At 40.2% G+C, this 25,569-nt stretch overlaps 1 protein-coding gene across 7 annotated transcripts in view; it reads left to right on the top strand.

Annotated features, from left to right (window-relative positions):
* nfasca (neurofascin homolog (chicken) a) overlaps positions 1-25,569 on the top strand; it is an 89,327-nt gene that overhangs the window by 9,564 nt on the left and 54,194 nt on the right. For 6 of the 7 annotated variants that reach the window (XR_013771360.1, XR_013771361.1, XM_079242949.1 and 3 more), the window contains exons 2-7: positions 1,535-1,657; positions 10,725-10,786; positions 14,791-14,964; positions 18,580-18,685; positions 23,723-23,919; positions 24,872-24,994. Coding sequence is in view for 5 of the 7 variants with exons in the window: in XM_079242949.1 (XP_079099075.1) it covers positions 14,871-14,964; positions 18,580-18,685; positions 23,723-23,919; positions 24,872-24,994 (520 nt within the window). In the remaining 2 variants the exon portion in view is untranslated. The remainder of the gene's footprint in view (positions 1-1,534; positions 1,658-10,724; positions 10,787-14,790; positions 14,965-18,579; positions 18,686-23,722; positions 23,920-24,871; positions 24,995-25,569) is intronic. The other variant, XM_079242946.1, reaches the window with a different exon arrangement.

Below are 25,569 nucleotides of genomic sequence, written 5' to 3'. Positions count from 1 at the left end.
CCAAGTCAGAACACCTGACTTGGCTCACAGATGGAAAACCTCCAGGGTCTCCGATCAACACCTGAAGGCGCGTTTAACATTCTGTAAGCAAACCAGATAAACATATTCAGACCACAATTTTCTCCTCACCTGAGCCGAGGAATTCTGGTTCAGGAAAAAGCTGCGATGAGAACCGGATCACACCACTAAGATGGAGATTTGCAGCTCTGCAACAGCAGGTTATCAAATAATTATTCTCCAGATGAAAGATGTGGTTGCCAGGAAGAGTATGACAGAGGATATCCTTACTTTCATAAAGGGTGACTTATTTCTTCCAGTCCAGGCAGGTTCTTGTATCAGAACCACAAAATGCCTTCTATAATCCACATCCAGGCCAGCAACCAACATCTGGTCCACTTCTGGCCCATACATCAGCTGCTGGTGCCAAAACTGAGCCGTAAGTGCCTGGAATATGCCCAGACATGTTGGTTCTCTCCTCTCTGCTGCTGCTCAGATTCTTCCAGATCATTCTACCAAGCTTTTGTCTGGACAGGGAGCTCTTCTTCAGGAATGCCTTTTTATCACTGGGAATCTCTGAAATGTTTATTTCATACCTGCTAGGATGTCAGACAGACATCATTTTGAACACTGCCAGGTCAGATACTGGAGACAACAGTGTTGCATGCTGGGATTGCTCTCACATTACTTCTGTTTGCATTGATACCTGGTTAGGATTGATTTAGTTTGGCTAAAAATAGTCACATCTAGTGGTGAAAGGAAGAGATGGAGATGGCAAAAGAAAAAATGGACTTAATCGCCTTAAACTGAGCTATAAAAGAATCAGCCTGAAATGTGACCCTCTGCAAAAGTCACCTTGTTCATTTCGTGAATTTATTAAAGTAAATAAATAATTCATTCATTCATTATCCTAACCGCTTAATCCAATGAAGGGTTGCAGGGAAGCTGGAGCCTATCCCAGCTGGCTTTGGGCGACAGGCGGGGTACACCCTGGACAGCTCGCCAGTCCATTACAGGGACACACAGAGACAAACAACCACTCACACTCACTCCGAGGGGCAATTTAGAGTAACCTATCAACTTAACATGCATGTCTTTGGTACGGTGGGAGGAAGTCGGAGTACCCAGAGAGAACCCACGCACACACGGGGAGAACATGCAAACTCCACACAGAAAGGCCCCAGCCAAGGATTGAAGCAGTGACCTTCTTGCTGTGAGGCCACTGTGCTAACCATTATGCCACGTGCAAATAAATAGTCATTCTTCCAAATACATTTAGAGAAGTTTGTTTCATGTGGACTAAATGAGTCTATTATTGATAATAAGACATGTTTTAATAATAAATTTAATGAAAACTGTTTTTTTCCATGAGATCCGGACTGAAATGTAACTTTAGAGATTTTAACACAGTGTCAGCAGATCATTTTGAATGATTTGATCAGGATCAATTTGTCTTCATGACTCATTATGGTGTAGAACTGAAGCATGTAGAAAGATTAGGATTGTAATCTGGACTGTGTTGGATTTGTTCTTGCAGTGTGAGATGAAACCTGGGAACCAGTGCCACAGTTCACGTGACCCCACGGTTCACCAAGAGGAAGAGCTGAGTCAGTCTTCAACTAAACAGCAACGCTGGACGCTCTGGGAATGAGAAGCTGAGGTTGGTGGGAATATTCTAATATCACAGTCAATCCAGACAATCAGATCCACCAAGAAAACAAATTCTTGTTTGATTTTTACCGGGTCTTTATTGTGTGGTAATTTGGCTGGTTATTGTATTTTGTAAAATATTATAATTTACACCAAACTTTATTAGAAAAAAATCCCTTTAATTAAATTAAATTAAATTAAATTAAATTAAATTAAATTAAATTAAATTTAATTTAATTTAATTTAATTTAATTTAATTTAATTTAACAAAGAACAGAATTTGATGGATTTGATGGATCCTGGACACCAAATCCAGTCAAATGTTATTTAATTTATGAAGCACATTTAAAACAACATAAAGTTCAATAAAAATAAAGATAAAAGGATCATGAAAGGAAAAAAAAATTAAATAAATCCATTTATTAGAAGACATGAAAAATAAGAGTACTAAAATTTATTTCAGTAAAGAATAAGACAATAAAATACTAAAAGTGTCAAATCCTGTTAAAAAGCCCAGAATAACAGATGCGTCTTCATTTGTGATTTTAAAACTATTAACAGAAATGTAGAATTTAATTTCATGGGAACGCTGACGTCTTTCATATCATCTGGCACTTGCATACTGAGACATGTTTGTGCTGACGTATCTTTTGTTATCCAGAAGCAAAAGAACATTTATGGCGTTATAAAATATGTTTACGTTCCATGCTCCAGGTAACTAGTAGTTGGCACACAACGTATCTGTCGTGTTGGGTTTCCCAGTCTCTGAATGCTGGTGTGCTGTTACAGATGTTCACTGCCCATTAGAGGCCTGTCATGCACACTGCATCGTTTCTGGTCCTATTTGTATTTCCCCTGCATGGAGATAGTTGTCATTTCACTGATTTGTAAATTATAAAATACATTTTTTTTACAAATATGCAAAGGACCAAATTTTGTGTTTTGTATTGAAACATTGTGGCGTAACAAGGGACTTTTGCAATTGTTCTGCAGTGTTTTATTTGGTTTATCTGTTATTGGATTTTAGTCTGGAGTCAACTATAACCTCCAAATTCCGGCTATGGGTCTAGGAATATAAAAAAGGCCAAAACTAGCCACCTTTTCTCACTTCCTGTTGTTAAACTGAAGACAGCTGTTGGCCTCCAGCGTCGTAGCCCCCTGGCAGGTTTGGATTGATGTGACTGGTGTGCAGTCGTTAAGATTTAAAGGCAGATAAATGAGTGTGTCATCTGCATAAAAGTGCAGTGTAGCAGTGAAATATGTAGCCCAGGGGGGAGCAGGGTGAAAATAAAAACTGACCTAAAATTGACGCAGAAGGAAACCTGCCATGACTCGGACTGCACAGGAAGTCAAATCTTAACATCAGTCCTGTTGGTCGTGTATGAGACGAACCTTTTTGTGATGTTTTTGATGAATGCTGGAGCTAAAAATAAGATGGGCTTGACGTGATTGTGTGAGGATAGCAAGTAAATAGTAGCATGAATAACTGTATGAAAACAGCTGGAGGAGAAAGTGTGAATAAGTGAACAGTTTCTGTTGAGTTTATCAATATTTCTTTTTCCTGAAAGCAAAGAGAATGATGTGCAGATGAGAAAACGTCTGGTCACTGTTGATCTGAGGGTTATTTTTTTACAAAGTACTCTCTCTTTTGTTGTTTTGATTGTCCTTTATGTTGACTGGGATTAGAAGGCTTGAGTTTATAAATGCAAATAATCATTTACAATAAATACACAACCATCAGACGGTTAGAAGATGAAGCATGGGATTCTTGCTGGCCTGATTCGGTTTTTTTGTGTGTTCAGATGAAGTGGAAGACGGGTGAAATTTAGCCAGATGTTGTGGAGGTTGCATTGTGGTGTTTCCAGCCAGCATCATGAATATTTACTCTCATATATAGTCTGACTGCTTGTGGCAATCACTTTGAAATAATGCCCTCTGGATCACATGGAGACTTGTGTGAATTCAGCTTTTTCTGCACTGACACACACACACACACACACACACAGACACACACACACCTCAGATGTGAGGCTTTGATAATGGCAAACAGCGCTCCAGCCTCACACTCCCGCTGGGTTTGGTCTCCCCATTTACCTCCTCCTCCTCTTCATCTTCATCCCTTCTTAAACCCTACCCCCTTTCTTTCCCACTGCCTTCACTCTTTCCCCCACCCGCTCCATCCATCCTTCGACTTGCGGGACCGTTGCTAAGGAGCCCTGGCGACCACAGAGTTTCTTGATTGGCCAAGATTTAAAAAGCGGAAACTAAAAAAGGAGGAGCAATGGAGGTGAGGCCATCAAGGCAAAAAGGGGGGGGGGGGGGGGGGGGTACAAAAGAGAAGGATGGTCGGAGGAGGAGGAGATCCAGATGTGCTAATGAGGTTATACAGACAAGTGATGAAGGGGGGGATGGGAGGAAAAGACAGAACTGATAAACTGATGAGCGGGAAGAAAAGGTGAGAAGAGATAACAGTGGAGGTGAAGAAGAGGGTGTGTGTGTGTGTGTGTGTGTGTGTGTGTGTGTGTGAGGGGGGGTTATATGAGGAATATAATTATATAAAAGGTGGAACAATAACAGGGTATGAGCAAGGAACAAAAGAGAGAAAGATGGTACAGTTGCATCCTTTCATTTATTGTATGGCACAAAGACATCACACACACACACACACACACACACACACACGCACACATAATAAACACATGGAGATAAATGTGTTGTAGTTATTTGGTCCTGTCTCACACGTTTAACCTTCAGCTGACGTCATAATTGCTGTTTCCGTCACCGTCATGACATCCAACAATTCTTTTTCCACTGAATGTGTGTGAGTGGTGAACACCGGGGGCCTGGAGGGATCACGTAATGGCCTCTTTGTATTTCATGAATACATTATGACCTGACAAAGGTGAGGGGAGGGGGGTCTTTAGTGCAATTTGCCTGTTAGCAGGGGGTCCTCAATATTTCAGCCGCCGACGGAGATGGAGGGCGTTTATCTGGTGTGGAAATACAAAGTAGAAGGACACTGGGAACAAAGTCCAGAGCAGGTGTGGTGGTCCAACAGGTCGTCCAGTTACTGCAAAGTTCATGTTGAAAGGCTGATCTGTCCCCATAATGTCCTTGCTGGATGAGACGGCAAGCTCCAAACACCTTACACACCACTTTTCTGTTGTGTAGCTTTTAGAAACCTTGTTATGGTTTAAAAAGATACCATGTTAGTACATTTCCTCGTTTTTATTTGGTAGTTTTTAAATAAAACTGAATCTTATCCTCATAAAGGACTCTTATGGGTTTGAAAAATGTCGCAGACAGACAGGTCATGCTTGTCTCTGTGGATTTTATCACGTTTGAGCAATTTTACATGAAAAAGTTGACAAATAGTTGAATGGGTCTCATATTCAAGGTTTGAGATTTCCTGAACAGAGTTAGAGACGTAGCACCTGAGAATAAACAAACAACGTGATGGTGAGCTGGTTGGAGATGCAACAAAACCTGTTCCAACAGGCTAGCGGTCGTCATGGTGATAGAGGAAGAGGTCTGAAGTCTTTCAAGTAAAGATTTATAGCTACATGTTGTGTAATTTCTGTATACAAAGGGGTTCATTTGGTGCATTTTTAATAGCAGTTGGAGGAATGTAAACAACAACAACAAACATACTGCATACACTACATACTGCTGGGTTGCTCTGACTGGTCCAGCTGGCTGCTGTCATGGTCTCAATGCGAATTTAATCCAGTCCCTGCACTAACTTTTCTGTAAATGCTCAGAAGCCTGAGTTGTGTAGTCCGGTGGGTTTGCTGGTCTGATTGTCACTCGTTTGTGGAGAAATAGGAACTTTTCTTTGTCCCAGATGCTGGACCCGAGCATTTACCTGATGTCCAGTTCAGCCACAGGCCCCCGTCACTGATCTGAACACGTTTCCTCATGTCATGTTGATAAACTATTGTCAAAAAGGAAGAAGGAATGATGGAAACAAATATTGTCCAAACAACAGCAGTGATCCTGCCTCCATCCTGTTTGTGCCAACAGTCTCAGGATTGTATCTGACAGATTTTATTCCTTCTACCAGATTCCATGCGTGTATTCCAGGATTACAAGGGATACAGGAATCACATCTTGAACAGAAATTTAAAAAGACACTATTTTCCTGTTTTGACTGCTGATTATCAGGGCTGATATGCTATTTATTGATGCCATTCGATTCCAATTTTTTGGGTGCCGATTCGATTTAAATTGAGATTCTCACAATTCTTTGATGTTGCTGATTTTTGTAGATTATAAACAATAAAATGTATAAAACTTCTTTTTTTTGCTCGTCATTTTTCTTGATTTCAATTAGGAAAAAACAACACAGTAGCCAGACCACCTCTCTGCAGCTATAGTGTCTAAGAAGACAAGTAAAAAGATGAATTAAAACAATAAAAATGACAATTTTAAAATGGATCATTTCTTTCTTTTTTTCTTTCTTTTTTTTTTAAATAGATTTTTTTGTTAAAAAAACCACGATATTCGATTTTTCGATTTGTTTTTCCCACCCCTGCTGATTATGGTATTGTGGCAAAAAATGAAGCAGAACAGAAAAACAATCTTTATTCCACAATCTAATGGCTTTAAACCAGCAGAGTGAAGAAATCCATCCATGTTTTCCATCTGTGAGATTTCCACATCTGTATCCAAATCGTGGTAGCGAGTTTAAAACAACAGGTATTACACAACGTCTGTTCTCTGGCAGACCTTCATCCATGTCTCGTAACACCGCGTTTCCTGTAAAGCTGTCGTCTGTTTCCAGAACCTCCCACTGAAACACAGTTAAGGCCTCAAACACTTCGTCCAACGTGGCAGCTCTCTTCTTTTTCCACTTTTACTAAGATTCCTCATTAAGACTTGTGATGTGTGTAAGTGTGTGTGTGTTTGCTTGCACTCAGCACACACCAGCTCTGGTTAAGAACAAACCGTATCAGTCTCTGTCCAGTCTTATTGGCCCATTAAGCTCAGGTCATCATTTATTAAGAAGCCTCAGAAAAGGAGCCATGTGGACACATCAGTCCAGGCACTGGGATTGATTTATCTGGGATCGAGCTGCAGGGCACTTCCCCTCAGGGCTAAACACACACACACACACACACACAATCCCCTATCTACAGTAAGTCAACAAGTCATTCAACGTTACGTCCTCTTTCCCTTTCACAGCCTCTCCTCTTTCCTCCTGCTGTCTTCTCATCCCTCTCTCCTTGGATGTTCATTTTCATTCATTTCCCTCTTCCTTTGTGCATCCCTCTCATCCTCTCCTGAGCTTTTTCCACTCTAAAATAAAACCAGCGAAATGTGTTTCTTTCAGCTGCATTTCCACATTTCTTTTCACCTTCTCCTTATATGTTCACTCCTACTCTCTCTTTCTCCTAAAACTAGGTCATTCTGCAACATCGAGCCACAGCTCCTGCCACGCGTGACATCCAAATACATGCTTGCATTGCCTGGCAACCACACATTCGCCCTCACACCCCCTCGCGCTCCATCCTGATTTCCTCCATGCTACCTTCCCTGGAGGTTGTGCTTGGTGCAGAGGGCTGCCTTTGAAACCCGACTCTGCTTTGTGTCGTCCCTGCTCTGCTTCCAGACGGCCTGAATTGTGCATTCACAAAAAAAAGGACAGGTTATTTCATCCATCAGCAGTACATCTTCCTACTTTCCCCTGGGATTACATTAAAGAGAAGCCTCTTCACTGTTCTGGAATAAACATTCATCTCTTGGATGATCTGTATCTGTCTTTCTTATGGTCTTCATGGATAAAACATAGAAATTCAGCCACTGGTGTGGACAGTCAGATTCACCTTTAACCTCTTCTTCACAAGGCATTTTTTCTGCCTCCTATCTGAAAGTGACAAACCCAGAATGAATAAAGTATATCACCATAACTACAAGGGCAGTATCTATCATATTGGTCTCAAAAGAAAGCTGAGACATATAAGATCCCTACAGAAGTGTCAGAATCCATATGTATACATGACTTATTGTGTCAGAGTAAACTCACCTAGAACAAGGAATGTTATCTCCTCCTAGAAGAAAGCCACAATATTTTCATTACTTTCATGCATCTGGCAATTATGAAAGCAGTTTTAGGAATGAGTAAAGCAGTCCTGGGAAGTCTGAGAGGTCAGGCTGTTCAGCAAACCTCAGTGAAGCTCAGCAAAGCCAGAAGAACTGAACTAAATGAAACAAACATGTTTCAGACTGATCTGTTTGGCAGAATTTCTAAAAAAAAACAACAAACAAACAAACTTTGTAACAAATATAGAAAATAAATGGAAAAATAAATTAATAATCCAGAATATCAAGGGAAGCATTATATATTATATATTATATATTGTAGATACAATGCTCCCCTTGGCGAAGTACATTTGCTCAGCAGAATACAGCATCCAGATAAAGAAGTTCTAGAAAATCTTAACAGAATTAGGACACTGTTGAGAAATCCTCACTGACATTGATCTAAATCCTATGTTTTATGTTTCCACTCTGCCATAACAACAGCTTTGTCCAAATCACAGTCTTCATCTGCAGAGGGCTTATCAGAAACTCCTCTAGCAGAACCAACAGAGAACTGAGTGTGTGTGTCATTAACTTCGAGGCCATACAGGGAGAGAATTGGGATTGATTTCTGCAACAGTTATCGGTGAATGTCTGAGTGCCCTTTTATAGATCACTGGAGAATAACAAGTGATAGACTGGACATGAGGGTCCCCATGCTAACACACACTCAGACACACATTAATACAAACATGCTGTCCCAGGACACTGCTGAAAGCTGCTCACACTGCTGTGTGTTTGTGTGTTCAGTGTGTCTGCTGCTGTGTTTGCAGAGTGTGAAAGTTTTGTTGCGCTGATGATGCACCGACCGTTTGGTAAAAGTAACCCCCAACTCTTTCATAAAGGGGGAGGAGCTTCGTTATGGTTGCTACATCGAGAACACATTATATTTAAATGTGATAAGTTACTTAATTTTTTAAAACAATTTTCTATCCATCCATCCATCCATCCATCATTCAATCATCCATCTGTCCGTCCATCCATCCTTCCAACGATCCATCTATCCATCCATCCATCCATCCAATTGTTCATCCATCCATCCATCCTTTATTCAATCATCCATCATCCAACCATCCATCCATCTGTCCATCCATTCATCTGTCCATCCATTCATCTGTCCATCCATTCATCCATCCATCATTCAACCATCCATCCATCCATCCATCCATCCTTCCATCCATCCATCATTCAACCATCCATCCATCTGTCCATCCATCCATCCATCCATCCATCCATGCGGTGTCTGGGAGATCAGATAAACTTATAGGTAAACATCTACACATGAAGCTAAATTCAGAGAAATATCTTGTTAATTTTTGCTTTGAGGGAGATCCTCCAGTCCTTGACTTGTAAAATAAAACTAAATTCATGTTTGAAATCCAGTCAGCAAATGCAAGAAACAGCGTTAGGAATTATAAATGTGAGCTTTGTTTTTCACATCTGTGTCATGTTCAATGTGCTTCTGCTGCCGCGCTCAAGTCTGTTAATGTTCAAAGAGAACGCTGCTGGCTGGACTTCAGCTCTGCAGAGATGAAGACGCTGCCAGTGAGGAAGATGATGAGGGTCTGTCTCACATGAGCAAGTAGGACATGCTGCTGCTGTGGCCAGTGGCAATGCACTTAACCCAGTTCAACTTTCCTCCCCAGATGTTTAATATGTGTCATACTGCAGTCAGGGGTGTAATGTATGTCTCAGGGGGTCAGCAGCTGAGTTCAGGCGTACATTTATCCTGGAAATTAGGTTCAGTAGAGCATCAGCTGCTTTGACACAAAAAACTTTAACAATATTAAACACTTTTTTAGTCAGAGAAGTTTCATGATAGCTGAGTTTATTAATATTTTTCTGACAGACGTTTGTTTCCTCCTCTGCTCTGGGAGCTGTTCAGATGATAAAACAACCTATCAATATGATTACTGACTTTCTATGTCCTGTAACATTATCAATCCAGACAGCAGACATGTTTGGGCTTAATCTGGGCCACTTTTGGCACTATTGTCTCAGTTACAGCAGTGGTAAGCATCTTGTGGGCCACATGTTAGTGGCTGGCTTGGATGTGAGTTACGGCAAGCCAGGTGTGGTCCAAACATGAGGAGCTGACCTGGATATAGATGTTATCAAGTTCCCTGTTGGCCACATGTTGTGGTCATGTGACTGAGAAGAAAGGCCAGAAGTCAAGGCCAAATATGGGCCGAAAAATTGCTTTCGGGGAAGGTTCTGAGAGGTTAAACAGTAAGAGACGGACAGAATTATCAGCCTAAAAACAGCTCGTTTGCATCCTGGCATGGTCCAAAAGGCAAACCGATGGATTGTGTGTCCTTGAAGAAGAACAATGTTGGGATAATGAACTCTTTATCACAACACAATGATCCAGAGTTTTCAAATTCAGACACAAACCTGAGCAACATCCAGGAGAAAACGATGCAGTAGCTGTCTGACGAAGGACAGGCTTTATTAGAAATATTCTCTGGTTTTTACCAAGCGGGAGGCTTCATGTGTGGGCGGGATTCGATGGTTTACTGGAATGTTCTGGAGACAATGTGTTTTTATATGTGTTTCATATTTCCATAGAGGCTTTTCCAAACTCCTCCGGGTAGACTCTGGTTTAGTGTGTTGTTGTCAGAGTGCATAAAGAAGGACTCAAAGGAAGAGGGAAAAGAGCATCTTGTGAACCTAAGGGCAGCAGCTGGCACACAGACAAGCGCTTTGAAAGTGCAAACACACAGTCGGAGTTAGCACACTGCTGCAGACAGTCCTGAGGCGTGTGTGTTGTCTGATCTACTGTAACTTCTTCTTACTCTCAGCAGACCAATGAAGACTAATGACTTACCTAGTCTCCTCAGACTTATTGTATTTCTGACCCCGTGCAACGTTTGAGATGACCACAGAGATCACAAACACATCAGATGTGAAGCTTTATGTTAAACTGATTTTCTTTCTTAAAAGGATCCACGATTTTGGATTTTATTTATTTATTTATTCTCTTTGTTGTTCCTCAGGTCTGCTGAGTTGTCACAACAGTGTGTGGAAAGACAGAACACAAGAGTCGACGACTGTGAACGTAAGTCATTTTTTTAAAAATCAGCAATATTCATAAGAACAGCATGTTTGCTGCGAGGAGACTGGAGTCTCCTTCTCATCCTTTACATGGCCATGCATTTCACCACAACAGCAACAAAAAGATTCAAATACACACCATTTGTCCACTTTATCAGACCCATCTGTTCAATTTCTTGTTAACACAAAAATTTATTCAGTCAGTCACAAAGCAGCAGGTCGGCACATTTAGCCAAGTTGACATGATGAAGGCAACTTGCTGAAGTTCAAACTGACCACCAGAATGAGGAAGAAAGGGGATATAGGGCACATTCACATCAGCCTTTTTGATCCTAGTCGGTTTGCTTGGAAAGTTTGCTTCGTTTTGGGAAATGTGAATGCACCAAACATATTCTGACCAAAGAAGCGGACTCGGTCTGCCTACAAACGCAGGTCTCAGTACGTTTAAAGTGGACCAAATACAGGAAATGGGCAACAAAATAAGTCCCTTCCTGCATTTGGTGTAGTATTGCATTGTGGGTAAATACATAGCGATGGCGTTACAGGTCCTCCGCCATCTGTTGTTCATACTGCGTCCATTTTTGGAGTGTGTTCTTAAGGTGGGAATGCACCCTTAAGTGACTTTGAATGTGACATGGGTTGATTATTTCATGTCTATTAATGCAAGAAAATGTCATGCGTCTACACAAAGTAGTTCTGTACAAATACTGAAAAAACTTAACAAACATTTACTGGTGAACAGACCACACACAAGTGCACCAGTAAATATGATACATCTTTTATTTTCATTTAAATTTGAACATTATAAGAAAAAGTAGATGTCACATTTAGTAGGTATGCCAGGGTGTCATCGGTACCACCAGGGTCTCCAGGACTGAGCCCTGGGGAACACCACCAATGGCTGCAGAAGGCTACGACTAAACATTATGGAGTCAAACAAAACCAATGCAAAGCAGGCATTTTTTTTACTGGTAATAACAGGCTGAGAAGAAACTGAGAAATGGTGTCAGAAGCAGCAGTCAGATCGAGGACACTGACTACGGACTGCAAACCATCCAGCAGCTGATGGAAACTTGGGTCTAATACGAGATCAGATGTTAGTCAACCATAACTGTCATCAGTCATGTTTGTCCATCCAGCAGGAAACAGGCTATTTTTTTTTAATGTAAAAATACTCAAACAATCTGGACCCTTTTCCTCCAAATAAGCCTCCAGCTGCTTGTATTTCTTGGATTTATTTACTGGTTTTATGTGGAAAACTTTCCAGTTGGTGTGTTAATGAAAGCATCTGTTGCGTCAGATAAACAACGTGCTGCATTAATTAATCCCAGTCTGATCGCTGTGTGGAGAAGATCACACACTGGAGGCTGCAGACATGTAGTCGTGCACATTGTTCTACTTTTATATTTTCACTATTTACTGACTGGTTGTACTTGTGTGTGTTTCTACAGTACTGTGGTGCTGAGGGTAATTGTGTGTGATGGCTGAGGGGCTATTCTGGGAGTGTTTTTGTGGTATGATATGGAGGTCAGAGGACCAGTTGAGAGGCCAGTTAATGTGGCAGTGAATGCCTCCAATGTAGCTGCTGCCTCGAGGAAATAAAAAGCAAAGAATAGATCCTTTAATAGAAACTGTGTTTGTATTGAGAAGAAGCTTCTGCTGCTGGAGGGAAACTTATTGAATTATTCAGTATCTTTGGCTGCCTCATGGTAAATCCTGGCACATAATCTAAGTCCAAATGAGCTCCAGTAAGGCAGCTGTATTGTTTATGTACTGCTGAAGAAGCAGAAATTCCACGACTCATTTATGCTCCAAATCTAAACCTGTTCAGTCCCACTGCAGCCCAGAGGAGCAACACCAGTTCCCTGATGGTCCAAATGAAGATGCCTGTTCTGGGGACAGGGGAATAAAGGAACAATAATTTAATCATGCTTTGCAGCATTATTGTGGCTCTTGTATTTCATAGTAAAAGCTGTACATGTTGAGGACAAAAGATGAAGAATTCATTCATCATTCATTCATCATTCATTCATCATTCATTCATCATTCATTCATCAAATAATTTCATATATATTTATCTTGTCAAGTGTGGCAAATATGTGTGTTTGCAAAATAACAAAACAAAATTTAGCTATACCCAGCGTTTACATGTCATGGAGAGTGTGTACTGACTGCATGTCATTTTCATACAGAAATAAATCATAGAATTTTAAGATAATACTTTTAATGAAACTCCAAAGTTCATGTGAGGATGTCTTTCTGCAGGGTCAGAAAGGAAATCATGGCTTGTGTTTATAAGGCGTGTGTGTGTTTATGTTTTAAATGTTATCAGTTTCCATACTCTTATTTCTTTTTATTATGTTTCATTATTTATTTAATATTTTATTTCATTTCATTTTAATCCACTGATTATGTTTTTTTTTTTTCCCCTGTTCTTATGTTGTTTTTTATATGTTTGTAAATGAATTCAGGCATTAGGTGGTTAATTTAAAGTGGTTATTTGAAGACCAGTTTTTGTTTAGAATTGATGTTATTTCTCATGTCAAACAGAACAGATAAGTAACATCCTTTCCTAAAGGGATGATAATAAACTGGTCCATCACTTCCACTGCTGGAATACCATGTCAAATGTCCAAACACCTTCTTTAAAATCCTCCTGTAGATCAAATATGGTTGTTATTGACTGGCGACCTGTCCATGGTGTCCCCCACCTCTCCTCCAGTGATTGCTGGGAAACGCTCCAGCTTCCCTGTGACCCTTAATTGGAACAGGCGGTTGAGAAAATTAATGAATAAATCAATGATTGATCCAAAAAGATGCTGCAGGAGCTCTGAGATTCCTCACTGTTCGCCTGTCTGTGGTTCCTTGTCAAATTTAGAAGGGAATTTAAAATGCTTTTGTTGAAATAAAATACATAAACACTTGCTGAAGGTGTTCATTTAAGCCTGTGTTGAAATGAACTGTGTTTCTGCAAATCTCGCGGGATCAGCAGAATAATCAGGCATACTTTAGTTTAGTAGATGAGCTGAAACCAGCAGAGCCTTCAGGAAGAACACAGGAAGTTACTGAGGAATGTGCAGAGATCAGAAAAGTGCTGAATGAGGAAACGCTGACAGAGGGACTTCCAGGACTGAAAGTCCACACACAAACCATGAGAGGAAAATGTCTTAGAACAGGTTCATCTCAGGATGATCGTCAGCTTTCTCCTCCACTCCTCACACCTTTCCATACCCTCAGTATCAACCTGCACCGCAGTCATGGATGCCAACACAACCTCACCAACATTTCCCCCGACATCAGGAGACCTGGTCTGCTAAAAGCTCCTGAACAAGATGGACTATTCTTCACATCCTCAACACAACACAGTGATTTTATATTTACAATTTTATACATGACGCATACGCGCAAGACTATATTCCATGATGTCATGTGACATTCACTAACCCCTGCCCTGGGTTTAGCCCAGCTGCCGTGCACGTGTGTCCGTGATGCTCTTCAGAGGAATACTGACCCATTTCAGGGCTTCACAACCCCCATTATCCTTTCTTTAATTCATAAAACAAATCTCTCTTTTCTCACATGTGACCACGTCTTAAGACCTTTTTCTCCTTTTCTCTGTCTTAGACCATGTTACAATGTTCTTATCACTGTGTTTGATATTCATGTGAAGAATTAACTTGGAGATGTTGTTTTAGTAAAATCAGTTTAGAAGAAGTTTTAATAGGTTTGTAAATATTTCTTTGATCTTAAAAGTCCTGCTATTTTTTTAATTGTGAAAATATGAAAAGTGGAGTGATGATAAAATCCTGGAGAATCTCTAATATCAGACTGATGAAATGATCAGTCCATTCTGCTCCTGTCTTACTGAGGAGGAGTCTGATCGCCTGGGTTTTACTTCAGCACGTTGCTTCTCCTTGTTTCCAGGCTACTTTCTCTGTCGGGAGGAACTCGGCTGTAAATGTAGGCCACATCGAACTGCCTAACATCTGTCTACGTCTTTCCTCCCAGCTCCTCTCCACAGCTGCCAGGAGAACATCTGACCCATCCAGACAGGTTAGGTTTAGGAGCGACCAGCTGGAGGCAGAGAAATGTCGGGGCAGGGCGGGCACGTGGCCCTGATCGTCATGGCGTCGGTGCTGCTGCTGTGGCGAGAGGCGGCGTCCATCGAAGTTCCTCTAGACCGTAAGTCCCAGAGCAAACTCTGCTCAGAGATGCTGGTTCAGAAAGTTCAGAGTGGGTTTATTCTGACCAGAACTGGATCACATCCCATCATGATGGATTTATTTGGAGCTCTGAGAGAGAAAATTCCTCCTTCCTACACAAACACTGGATGCCTGCTGCACTCACACAAAAAAAACTCTTAATAAGAGGAAGAATGTGTTCATTCATCCTGTTTTTAAGGGTTTTTTTTTGCTCTGAACTGCTGAATCTGATCCCCTTTCCTTTAATCTTTACTTCTGTTTGGGACTCCAGACATAAAATCATCAAATCAAACAGATTTTATGTGCAGAGTTTCACAAAATTTACAACAGAGAACCATGCCTGTGTTTGAGTCTGGATGTGCAGATCTGGGATTTATTTCTCACACGTGTCGTCAGCTAATTTTATTTTATCACCACTGATGTGTAATTTAGTCGGATGAACAAACTGCAGGTGGGCACTGCTTGCACTTCAGGTAAACTGAAAGATCCGGATGGGAATGATGGTGCGATGATGAGACGTCTCAGGTGGGTTTGGACCAGATTCTGGAAACTGGTTCTGTTTCCACTTATGCTGTAAAATGCTGCCGTAAAATCAAAATGTGTCTGTAAAGAATGTGAAGAAAGTCAATCAATTGGACGTCCATCATGTGTCTCTGCAAGGACTTGTTCCAAGTTTTTCATCTACATTTAGTTTGTCTGTATTGAAGGCGGCCAATCGGCTCCTGATCGCAGCTGATTTTACATCTTTGGAGGACAAAGTGATTGAAAGTTCTTGTTTCAGACAGAATCCATTTCGGATCTGTGGAAATGATCCCAATAATCAATATTTAATTATCATGACAATAGACTGCTTAATTATTCTGGGAGGACTTTTAAAAATGATTCCTCATTGATTCCAGAAAGCATATTTTAATATATTATATAGATTAACTCCCAGAAGACACACACACACACACACACACATATGTGCATACCTGTCCCTTTTTACAAGTAATGGGTGGTGTTGGGAATAAAGACACAAAGGAGAAATGTCTGACTCTGTTGACACCCCCTCTTTCTGTTTAACAATGAAAAACTATGTGACACTTCAGGACACCTGGCTCACACACACCCACACTGAGCAGGCAGCTGTCAGCTGCTCTGTCATCCAACCCCCACCCTCCTGTTTTATAAACCTGACCTTATAACCCTGAACTTATGATGCTCTATTGATCTGGCACACACACACACACACACACACACACACACACACACACACACACACACACACACACACACACACACACACACACACACACACACACACACACACACGTGCACATCCCTGACAAAGAACTTTTGGAAAGCACTGTGGCGACCCTCTGACCTCTCCTTTATGAATTCATCAATTAATTAAAATCCATTTTTATTTATACAGCAGTGGTTTCCAACTGAGTCGTCTCAAGTCACGTTTGCAGACTGGACTGTAGTCCAGTTAGAATCCAGTTCATCCCAGTTTGTAACAAACCAGTCCATAAAGTAATTTCCTCACTCAGGATTGCATCAAACCCTCTCCTTTATTCAACCCTCCATCCCGAGCCACACGAGGAGGAGGTGGACTGGAAAACCTCCATCAGAACCAGAACCAGGAAGGACGGCTATCTGTGGGGTGTGAACACACACACCTGATAACTGTTAGGAAAGAAGAAGAAGACGGAGACAAACACAAACCAATAAGAATAGTCATGCCAGATGTTTCTACATAAAGGGAGCAGAGAGGAGCCCAGTGCATCATGGGATATCCCCCAATGTTCTTTATTGGACCCGGCCCCTCTCTGACCTGTATTGATTAGGTCTCTGAACACATTCACACACAGACACAGTCCACAGATGATGCTTTACCGACTCATTATGAATGTGAGCACATTATGTAGGAAATAAATTTCTTCTTCATGTTTAGATGCGACATGAAGACCTGGAGCTTTAAAACAGTTCTGGTCACACTCTTCTGCTGAAATCCACAGTTTGATGGTTTGTTTCTTGTGTTTGATATGAGATTAATGTGTTTTGTGTCTCCTTTGGCTTCTGTTCATCCTGCTCTGACACGGGAACACCTTACAGGTGAGTCCTCACTCGTTTATTCTGAACAGCAGATTCAGTCTCCTTAACTTACGCTGAGGTCTAGCGGTGGATCTCACCTGGTCCAGATGTTTCGTCTGCTATAATCCTCAGCAGACGTACTGATGTTTTCAAACTGACCTAAAAGAAAAGAAAATATCTTGGAAAAAGAAGGAATCATTTGATCTGCAGTGTTGTGGGTGAAGTGGCTGTCAGGCAGAAGTTAAATGGTCACCAGTCAGAGAGGTTAAACTCATGGCTCAATACAACATAACTTATTTATAAACCAGTTTGCTGTTTGTGACCACTTTGGATTAAAGGGTTTATTTCAAATATAGAACATAAAATAAGTTTAAAAAAGAGAGAAATATGAAACAAATAAGATAATCCACATAAGACATGTAAATATTTGACAAGGAGTGAGACGTAAAACATGTAAACTCCCACGTTTCTCCTTCAATTATAAATAATAACGACAATAAAGTTGAGTTTCAGTGTGGATGAACATATTAAATGTAGTGACTGGACCAGCTGGAAACTACTGATGAATACACCCAGGTTGTACTGAGCACAGTAACCGTCTAACATTATTAACAACGTCATCACGATGTGTCCATCTTTCTCCCTGCTTTCCTTCTGTTGCACTCTGGACTGACAGCAAAGATCCAGCAAGACCGTAAGTCTTTCTTTTTAACATGTTTCTATCTCATTAACTCTTTCCTCGCCTCAGCTGGCAGCTGCAAATGTTTCAGGCTAATTTCACTGGAAGGAATCCAGTAAGCAGCTGCTGACCCTCACTAATGAAACCCTGAGTGTGGGTCAGGGACCTTCTTATGCAGGGTGTTTGTCATTGTCCCAATTCAACCGATCACCATCGTAAAAAAACAAAAAAAAAACCCCAAAAAAAACAAAAACAAAAAAAAAAACCAAACAAACAAAAAAAAACATATATATATATATATATATATATATATATATATATATATATATATATATATATATATATGTATATGTTTAATTTATACATATATATATATATGTGTATATGTGAGGGATGGATGTTCGATATTGGCTTTTTTTTCCCACTGATATCAAATATCCCAATTTTGTCAAAACCTTAATTTCTGATACTGATATCGAATGATATCTGAAAAACTATACATGGCATCTCTTATATTTGATCATTTTGAGTCAGAGCAGACACAGCTGAAGAGTTTGAGATATACAATACAAGCATGTTGTGTAAAAGTTGTGTCAAAAGTAAAAACTGATACCAATAATTTCTGATATTTTTCCTTTTATTGTTGATATCAGCCGATGATATTGGTAATTGGTAGGTTTAATCTAATATTTGTGGGTTGGACAGCTGTCTATGAAACACTGACGTGCGCCTGATGAAGAAATAATAATGTGGTTTCATGACTTTAAACCAGAAATCTCTGACATGATGAAGGCAGGACTGGATGTGACCTTGTCTGTCTCTCTGCTCCCTCTGCAGTGAAGCAGCCCCCCACTATCACCAAACAGTCGGTGAAGGACTACATTGTCGACCCCAGAGATAACATCATCATCGAGTGTGAGGCCAAGGGCAACCCAGTGCCAACGTAAGCACTCTGCACTCACACATAAAGGCCTGATCTCTACATGTATGAAAGGTCGGCACAGGCTCCCTTCGTCACCTCCACACAGATAAGCAGAGTTAAGGAGGACGACATACCTCTGCACCAGCTGACAGGATCCAGATGTGCACAGCTGGAGAACTTCCAGCAGATATCTCTTGCTTTTCCTCTACTTCAGGTTATTTTCGCTGGCAGCTGTTTTTAAATCATACTAATGATAATAACAGTACTTTATCATTTCCAACTTGGAAATTCATCTCCAGATTTCACTGGAGAACAGAAAACTGCTGTGTTTCAGTACTGGGGGAGAATTCTGTGGTCCCCTGGGACCCCCAGCCATAGACCACCTCTGTAACCCCCGGGTTACCACTCCCCTTAAGTTTAAAATGATGAATAAAGATTGTTGTGAGACAATTTGTTGAAATAGATAGTTTAAAGACAAAGTTAAACTAATTGGGGGATTATATAAAGATTATAATTATTATTAAAATCATTCATTCATTTTCTAAACCGCTCAGACAAACTCCGGGTTGCAGGAAGCAGGAGTCTGTTGCAGCAACCATCAGGCGAGAGGAAGATACACCCGGAGAGGTCACCAGTCCATCACAGGACCTGTTGTTGTTGTTATCAAAAAATATATTTCTTCGTAAGTTAAAACATTTTAATTTTAGTGATGTTAAACATAATTCTAAGATTGATCTGAAATAAAATAAAAATGTATTTAAATTCTAATTGAAATTATTTGAATTAGAATTAATTTGAAGATGATCATTAAGTTAAATCTATTTAGTGAATATGATTTTTTTTGTCCAATTTATATTTTCTTTCTTATTATTTAATTACTGCTTCCCCTTAAAGTACATTTTTGTTTCTCAAGGGGGGCTGTATTGCCCTCCAGGGGAGCTCAGAGACAGCATTATTCTTAAATTGGGGACAGTGAGGTGTTTTTTTGGGGGGGGGTGTTGGCAGTCATCTGGCAGTTATTTGATTTTGATTATTGATTCAGTATCGCCCAATCAGATTCAGGAGAAAGCAGGTCTAGTTGCCTGATTCAGCTGAAGCTTGTTACATCTGCTGAGAAGTGAGAACTTTGTTCTGGGACGTCTTTTTGTAATCGTCAGGCTTCAGGAGGCTGAAATGAATTTACCTGAGAGCTACCAGACCCCACTAGCTTTGTGATTCATGTGTCTCTGATTTCTACTGGATGCTTGTAGATAACACCTAATCTGACTCTCATCTGCTCAGCGTTGCTAATGACGCTGCAGGACTTTCATCATAAAGGTTAGAATCATCAGCTGTTTATATTCTGCAAAGACACTTACATTACATTCATAGTGCAGATTTATATCCCCCCCACCCTCTCCACAAACACACACACACACACACACACACACACACACACACACACACACACACACACACATGTTACCTTTTCTTTTTCTGTCTGAAGTGCACAAAGCAGATTTTTCTAAATCAGACCCAGTCTGCTGTCTGTGTTGTCCTGAATCACAGCTGATGCTTTAAAATGACTTCAGTCTGAATGATAATTGTCACATTTCATCTGAGACAGACGCCACAACCTGCGCCAGAGGAGGCGGGATGCGGTAACATGTAAACAATAGACTAATATTAAATCATAACTTTGTTGGCTCTGATTGTACAACAGCTTAAAAAAAAAAAAAAAAACACAGACGGAGACGAGTGTATTTATTTCTACCATCAGTGTGCCAAATGCTGCGCATGTGTGTCACTATCTGTAGACAAGGGGTGTCCAAAGTCGGTCCTCGAGGGCCGAGTCCTGCAGGTTTTCAATGCAACCCTGTTCCAACAAGCCTCACTAACATTACATGGATTTAACAGTTTTTGAAAATACGCAGGATTGTGGCCCTGGAGGACTGGAGCTGGACGCCCTGGTAGACTGTTCACACTGGGGTCTGAGGGTGAAGAGTTAGATTATAATGTGTGCAGCGTGAACGAATGGCTCTGCATTGTAATGGTGGGGTTGCAGTCAGGGACCCGGACTTTAGGGGGCCACTGGCTGAAAAGTGATAATTAAAGATGATTTCTTTCAGTCAGGATCAATTTAATTTAATTTAATTTAATTTAATTTAATTTAATTTAATTTAATTTAATTTAATTTAATTTAATTTAATTTAATTTGTTAAGCTGTGATGGGAAACAATTTCTAATTAAAACGAAACAGAAAAAAAGAGAAAAATCTGGCTGGTCATCAGAAAATACCCTGAATTTTCTGTCCCAATCAGATGCAGGCATCAGGAAACAGCAGCAGTCTGGGACAGGGATCCCCAATCCATGTCCTTGAAGTCCGGTGTCCTGCAGGTTTTTTAAGTGTCCCCGCTTTAACACACCTGATTCAAATCAGTGTGTGTTAAGCAGACGTGTGCAGAGCTTGCCTGAGTCTGAGTCTGGTGTGTTCCAGCAGGAACACCTGCAGGACACCGGTCCTCCAGGAGCAGGACTGGGGGATCCCTGGTCTGGGAGACCTGTACTTAGCTGATGGGGATTTAATCCCTCCCCTCCATCCTCACGCTCACCTGTTGGCCTTGGTGTTTGCTTCCCTCTGCTGTGTCTGCCAGGCCACCTCCCTTCTCCCTCTCTGACACTGATGACATGTGACATCTCCATCTATCTAACACACAGCAGCACATTTTCACCTCACCCAGCACTTTTCTCTTTGGTTGCCCTTCCTCCTCCATGTGAACGGGACCTGAGGGTTCTAACTGGGAGGGACACATGCCGCCCTCTGTCTCCAGCTGACAGCTGCAGCTTTTTGCTGCTGTTTCCTGCTGCATGTGCACATCTCTCTTCTTCTTCTTGCTGCAGCTGCATAAAACCTGAACCGCTCCCAAAGTTTCTCTGCAGCCCAGTTAAACCAGTGCCTCCATCCTAACAGCGGAGTTGTGTTGCTGCTCAGTTCTGGTGTTACAGTCACAAAACAAAGTTGCACACTGACACACACATGGTTACGTCACTGGGAGTATGACCGGTCAGGACAGTGGCACATTGTTTATCTGGAGACAGGCTGGCTTTATGTAAGCTAAACACTCACACTCACATAGATTCTTGTGAAAACACACACATACTCACACAATGAGGCATTTTCTGCACACAGACTTCTTCTGCTTTTCCCAGGAGAAGCTTTGTGCTCTGATAATGTACTCAGTTGACCATTCACACTCATGAAACATTCACGAAAAGTGATCGTTCACTCATTCACTCGCAGCCAGTCAGTCACCACACAACACACACCCTGATAATGCTCCCTCTGTCCAGGTTGCACTCTTCAAACGGGCCCAACTCATCTTCAGTGCATCATAAAAATGACAATAAAAAAAAAAAAATCCACTCTCTTCACTAAAAATAGGAACAACTTATGTAAGCGCTCTGTGTTTTTCCCTGATCAGAGGGCGCTCTGCTAACATGGAGCAGGATTAGCAGCAGCATTAGTGTGTGCACACGCAGAGCATGTGGCACGGAGGATTTCTGCCTGGATGTCATATGGCAGCGCAGTAATAGAAGATGATAAACAGATGACAGGTCAGGGATTTTTTCCGTTATCTGGCTGTTAAAACAATTAGATCTGCATGCTGACATTACGAACAACATGCCAACAAACCTTTTGTCGTCTCTTTTCATGCTGTTTCTTTCGAAGCTGCTGGTTGCCATTAAGAGAATGTGTTTCAGAGATGAGGTGTTGCAGGTATACCATGCTTCTATCTGGCAGTGAGACAGAAAAGCTCAGATGGAAATCCCAACAAGACGACAACAAAAAGAAAGTTAGCACAGTAAAATGAATGAAATACAGAATTTAAACAGGGCTGGCGCCCAGCGGGAGGGTTGAAAAAAGGTGCACGATGGGAACACACCCTGACCCCAGTCTGTCGTCTTTCAGCTAGTTCTGATTTAAAGTTCAGTTTCAGGCAGAAGGTGGTTCAATCCGCTGGATTAAAACTGGTCTGGAATATTTATATCCACTTAATTTGTGTTGAACATTTTTATGTTTTCACTTTAGGCTGGTATTTATTTGATAATATTTATGTTGTTTTATTCTATATTAATATTTTAATAAGTCATTCTTCATATTGCAATTTTGATTTTCAACACGTTCTTTCCTTATCTTACTTTTAAATTTAATTTTATTCAATAATATATGGATGGACTGCCGACCTGTCCAGGGTGTACCCTGCCTCTCGGCTCCACCTCCCCGGTGACCCTTCATCGGATTCGGCGGTGTCAGAAAATGACTGAATAAATATAGTTTCCTTTCCTATTTTCTAATTAGATTTTATTACATCTTTTAAATTCTATGTTTTATTTTATCCTGTATTTAATTAATTGATTTATTTTATCTTTGAATTTGAAATGACACAAAATCAGTCAAATCAAAATAATTACTATGCATATTAATTGGATTATTTCTTAATTTGATTTATAATATGATATTTGTATAAAATTTCAAAGTAATTATTCTTATTTTATGTAGGTTTTTGTCTAATTTTTTGTTTTATTCGGCATTAGATATAAAAATAAATTGTAATTTTAAATGTCAATTATTTTGAAATATTGTAATAAGTTTAATTCAACTGTATTAAAATGTTTTATTTTAGTTATTTATTCATTTTATTTTTTATTTATTATGAAGAATTTTTAAAAAAATGATTTTTATTTAATATTCAAACAAATGATCAGATTATTGATTGACAATTTGGATTTTTTTTTATCTTGTGTTTATGTTTTTATGAATATATTACATTTGTATTTTATAATGCATCAGTGTTTCATTTTATATCACATTATTTTTTATACAAATGTAAATATGGAAATAAATAAATTAATGTTTCATTTAATTAATAATTTTTATTGTCAAACTGTGACAAAGTTGGTTCGGTTCAACCCACCAGAAGGTTGTTTTATACACCCGGTTTCCATGGTTTCCTGGTTGCTTGATGCACATTTCATGTTCTGTGAAGGTTGCAGAGTTAATGCTGTGATTTATTCCAGGTTTTCATGGCGACGGAATGGGAAATTTTTCAACTTTGGAAAAAACCCGATGGTGACGATGCGGAAGCGTTCGGGAACGCTGGAGATCGGGTTCCGCAGTGGTGAACGGCCGGACGACTACGAAGGAGAGTACCAGTGCTTCGCCAGTAATGACTTTGGAGTGGCTCTGACCAACAAAATCCTGCTCCGGGTCTCCAGTAAGGACTCGCTAACTAACTATAACTACGCCTTCACAAACTATTCCAGCTTGTTTCAGGAGCAGTTTTCAGTCTCAGCAGCATGAAAAACAACTTTTTACAAAGTTTCTCTGCTGGTCTGCTGGAGAGAAAGTCTTCAGCTGCTTCCAGGAACGTAAATCATCTCAGATATCTGCTGAACAGTTCTGCTGCATCTTCAGAACTCCACTCATCTTCCTCACACAGGATTATAGACGAGAAATTAGATAAATTTCTTTCTCAGAGTAACACGATGCTCGTATAGAAGCAGGTTTTATAACCATTACAGTAGGAAATATATCCGCAATGTCCTCCACACGCAGCAGTAATTACCTTACAAGTAGAGCTGTTTGAGGAGAGACCTATTCCTGGTCTGCTCCCATATATGTGTTTTTTTAAAACTGATTTTTCAATTATATTAATTTGTTCTAATTATGTCACTTTTGTTCATATTATGTTTTAGTTTTATTTAAAATTATATGTCATAAGATTTTATAAAATAATTTTTCATTTTATTCAGTATCAATTTCATTAAACCATTAATTTTTTAATTTAAGGTTGTTTTTAATTTAATTATCAGTTTGCTTAGTCTGTACCATTTGTTATTTTCAATATATTTTTTCTTATACAAATGTTTAAATTATCATACAGTATATTGTATTTTTTTTAATTTTTATTTTAAAATGTTTGATTTTCTTTACGATTGATTTGATTTATTTATCAGTACTTATCAATGAACCATATTTATTTTTGAAGTTTTGCTGAGTAGCTTGAGACACACTCGTTGGAGGAAGTTGTGAAGTCTCCCTTATGTTCCAGAAGTTTTCTTTTTACTGGTGTTTTTCCAGCAATCAGGTTTTTTCTTTTTTAAGTTGATGAAATTCTAACATGTATTCATTTCTACCTCCTCCTCCTCCTCTTCCTCTTCATTCAGAGGCTCCGCTGTGGCCGAAGGAGGTTCTAGATCCGGTTTCCGTGACTGAGGGCTCCCCTCTGGTTCTACCGTGCAACCCCCCTCCGGGCCTTCCTCCTCCGTTCACCTTCTGGATGAACAGCGGTAAGAACCACTTCACGCTAACACATCATCCTACTTCATGTCTTCCTGATTCTTCTCTTATCAACACGTCCAACACTAGAATCCCTAACCAGTGATAGTTTTATGTACCAAGCACCTCTCTGGAGGATGCTGCAGAGCATGCTTTACATGGACGGGGGAGTCAGGTTGTAGATAGAAGCTTTATGGAGGAACGTGGATGTACTTACAGACCTGGTGTCTGAGTTTATGTAGCACAGCAACTGTTTTAGCTATTTTCATGTTCATATCATTAATATGTCATCTGGACATGTGAACTCAGATCAGCTTGTCATGAAGCCCAGACTCTTTGAGCGTCTGGGAATGATCAGGACGGCTGGCCTGGTCCCCATACGGCTTCATCTGACATCAACCAGACATTCTGGTCCAGACAACTGCTGCTCGCTGGATATTTTCTCTTCTTCATACCTTTTCTCTTGATTCTGTAAAGTCTGTAAACTCTAGAGTGTGTAAAATTCCAGTAGATAATCAGACCAACAACATGCCACGTTGACAGATATTTAAATCCGTTTTTCTTCTGGATATACGTGGATTAGTCT

The sequence above is a fragment of the Telmatherina bonti genome (genome assembly GCF_933228915.1).
Source record: "Telmatherina bonti genome assembly, chromosome: 6".
In the NCBI taxonomy this organism is placed as follows: Eukaryota; Metazoa; Chordata; class Actinopteri; order Atheriniformes; family Telmatherinidae; genus Telmatherina; species Telmatherina bonti.
This window is presented reverse-complemented; position numbering and strand designations above follow the sequence as displayed.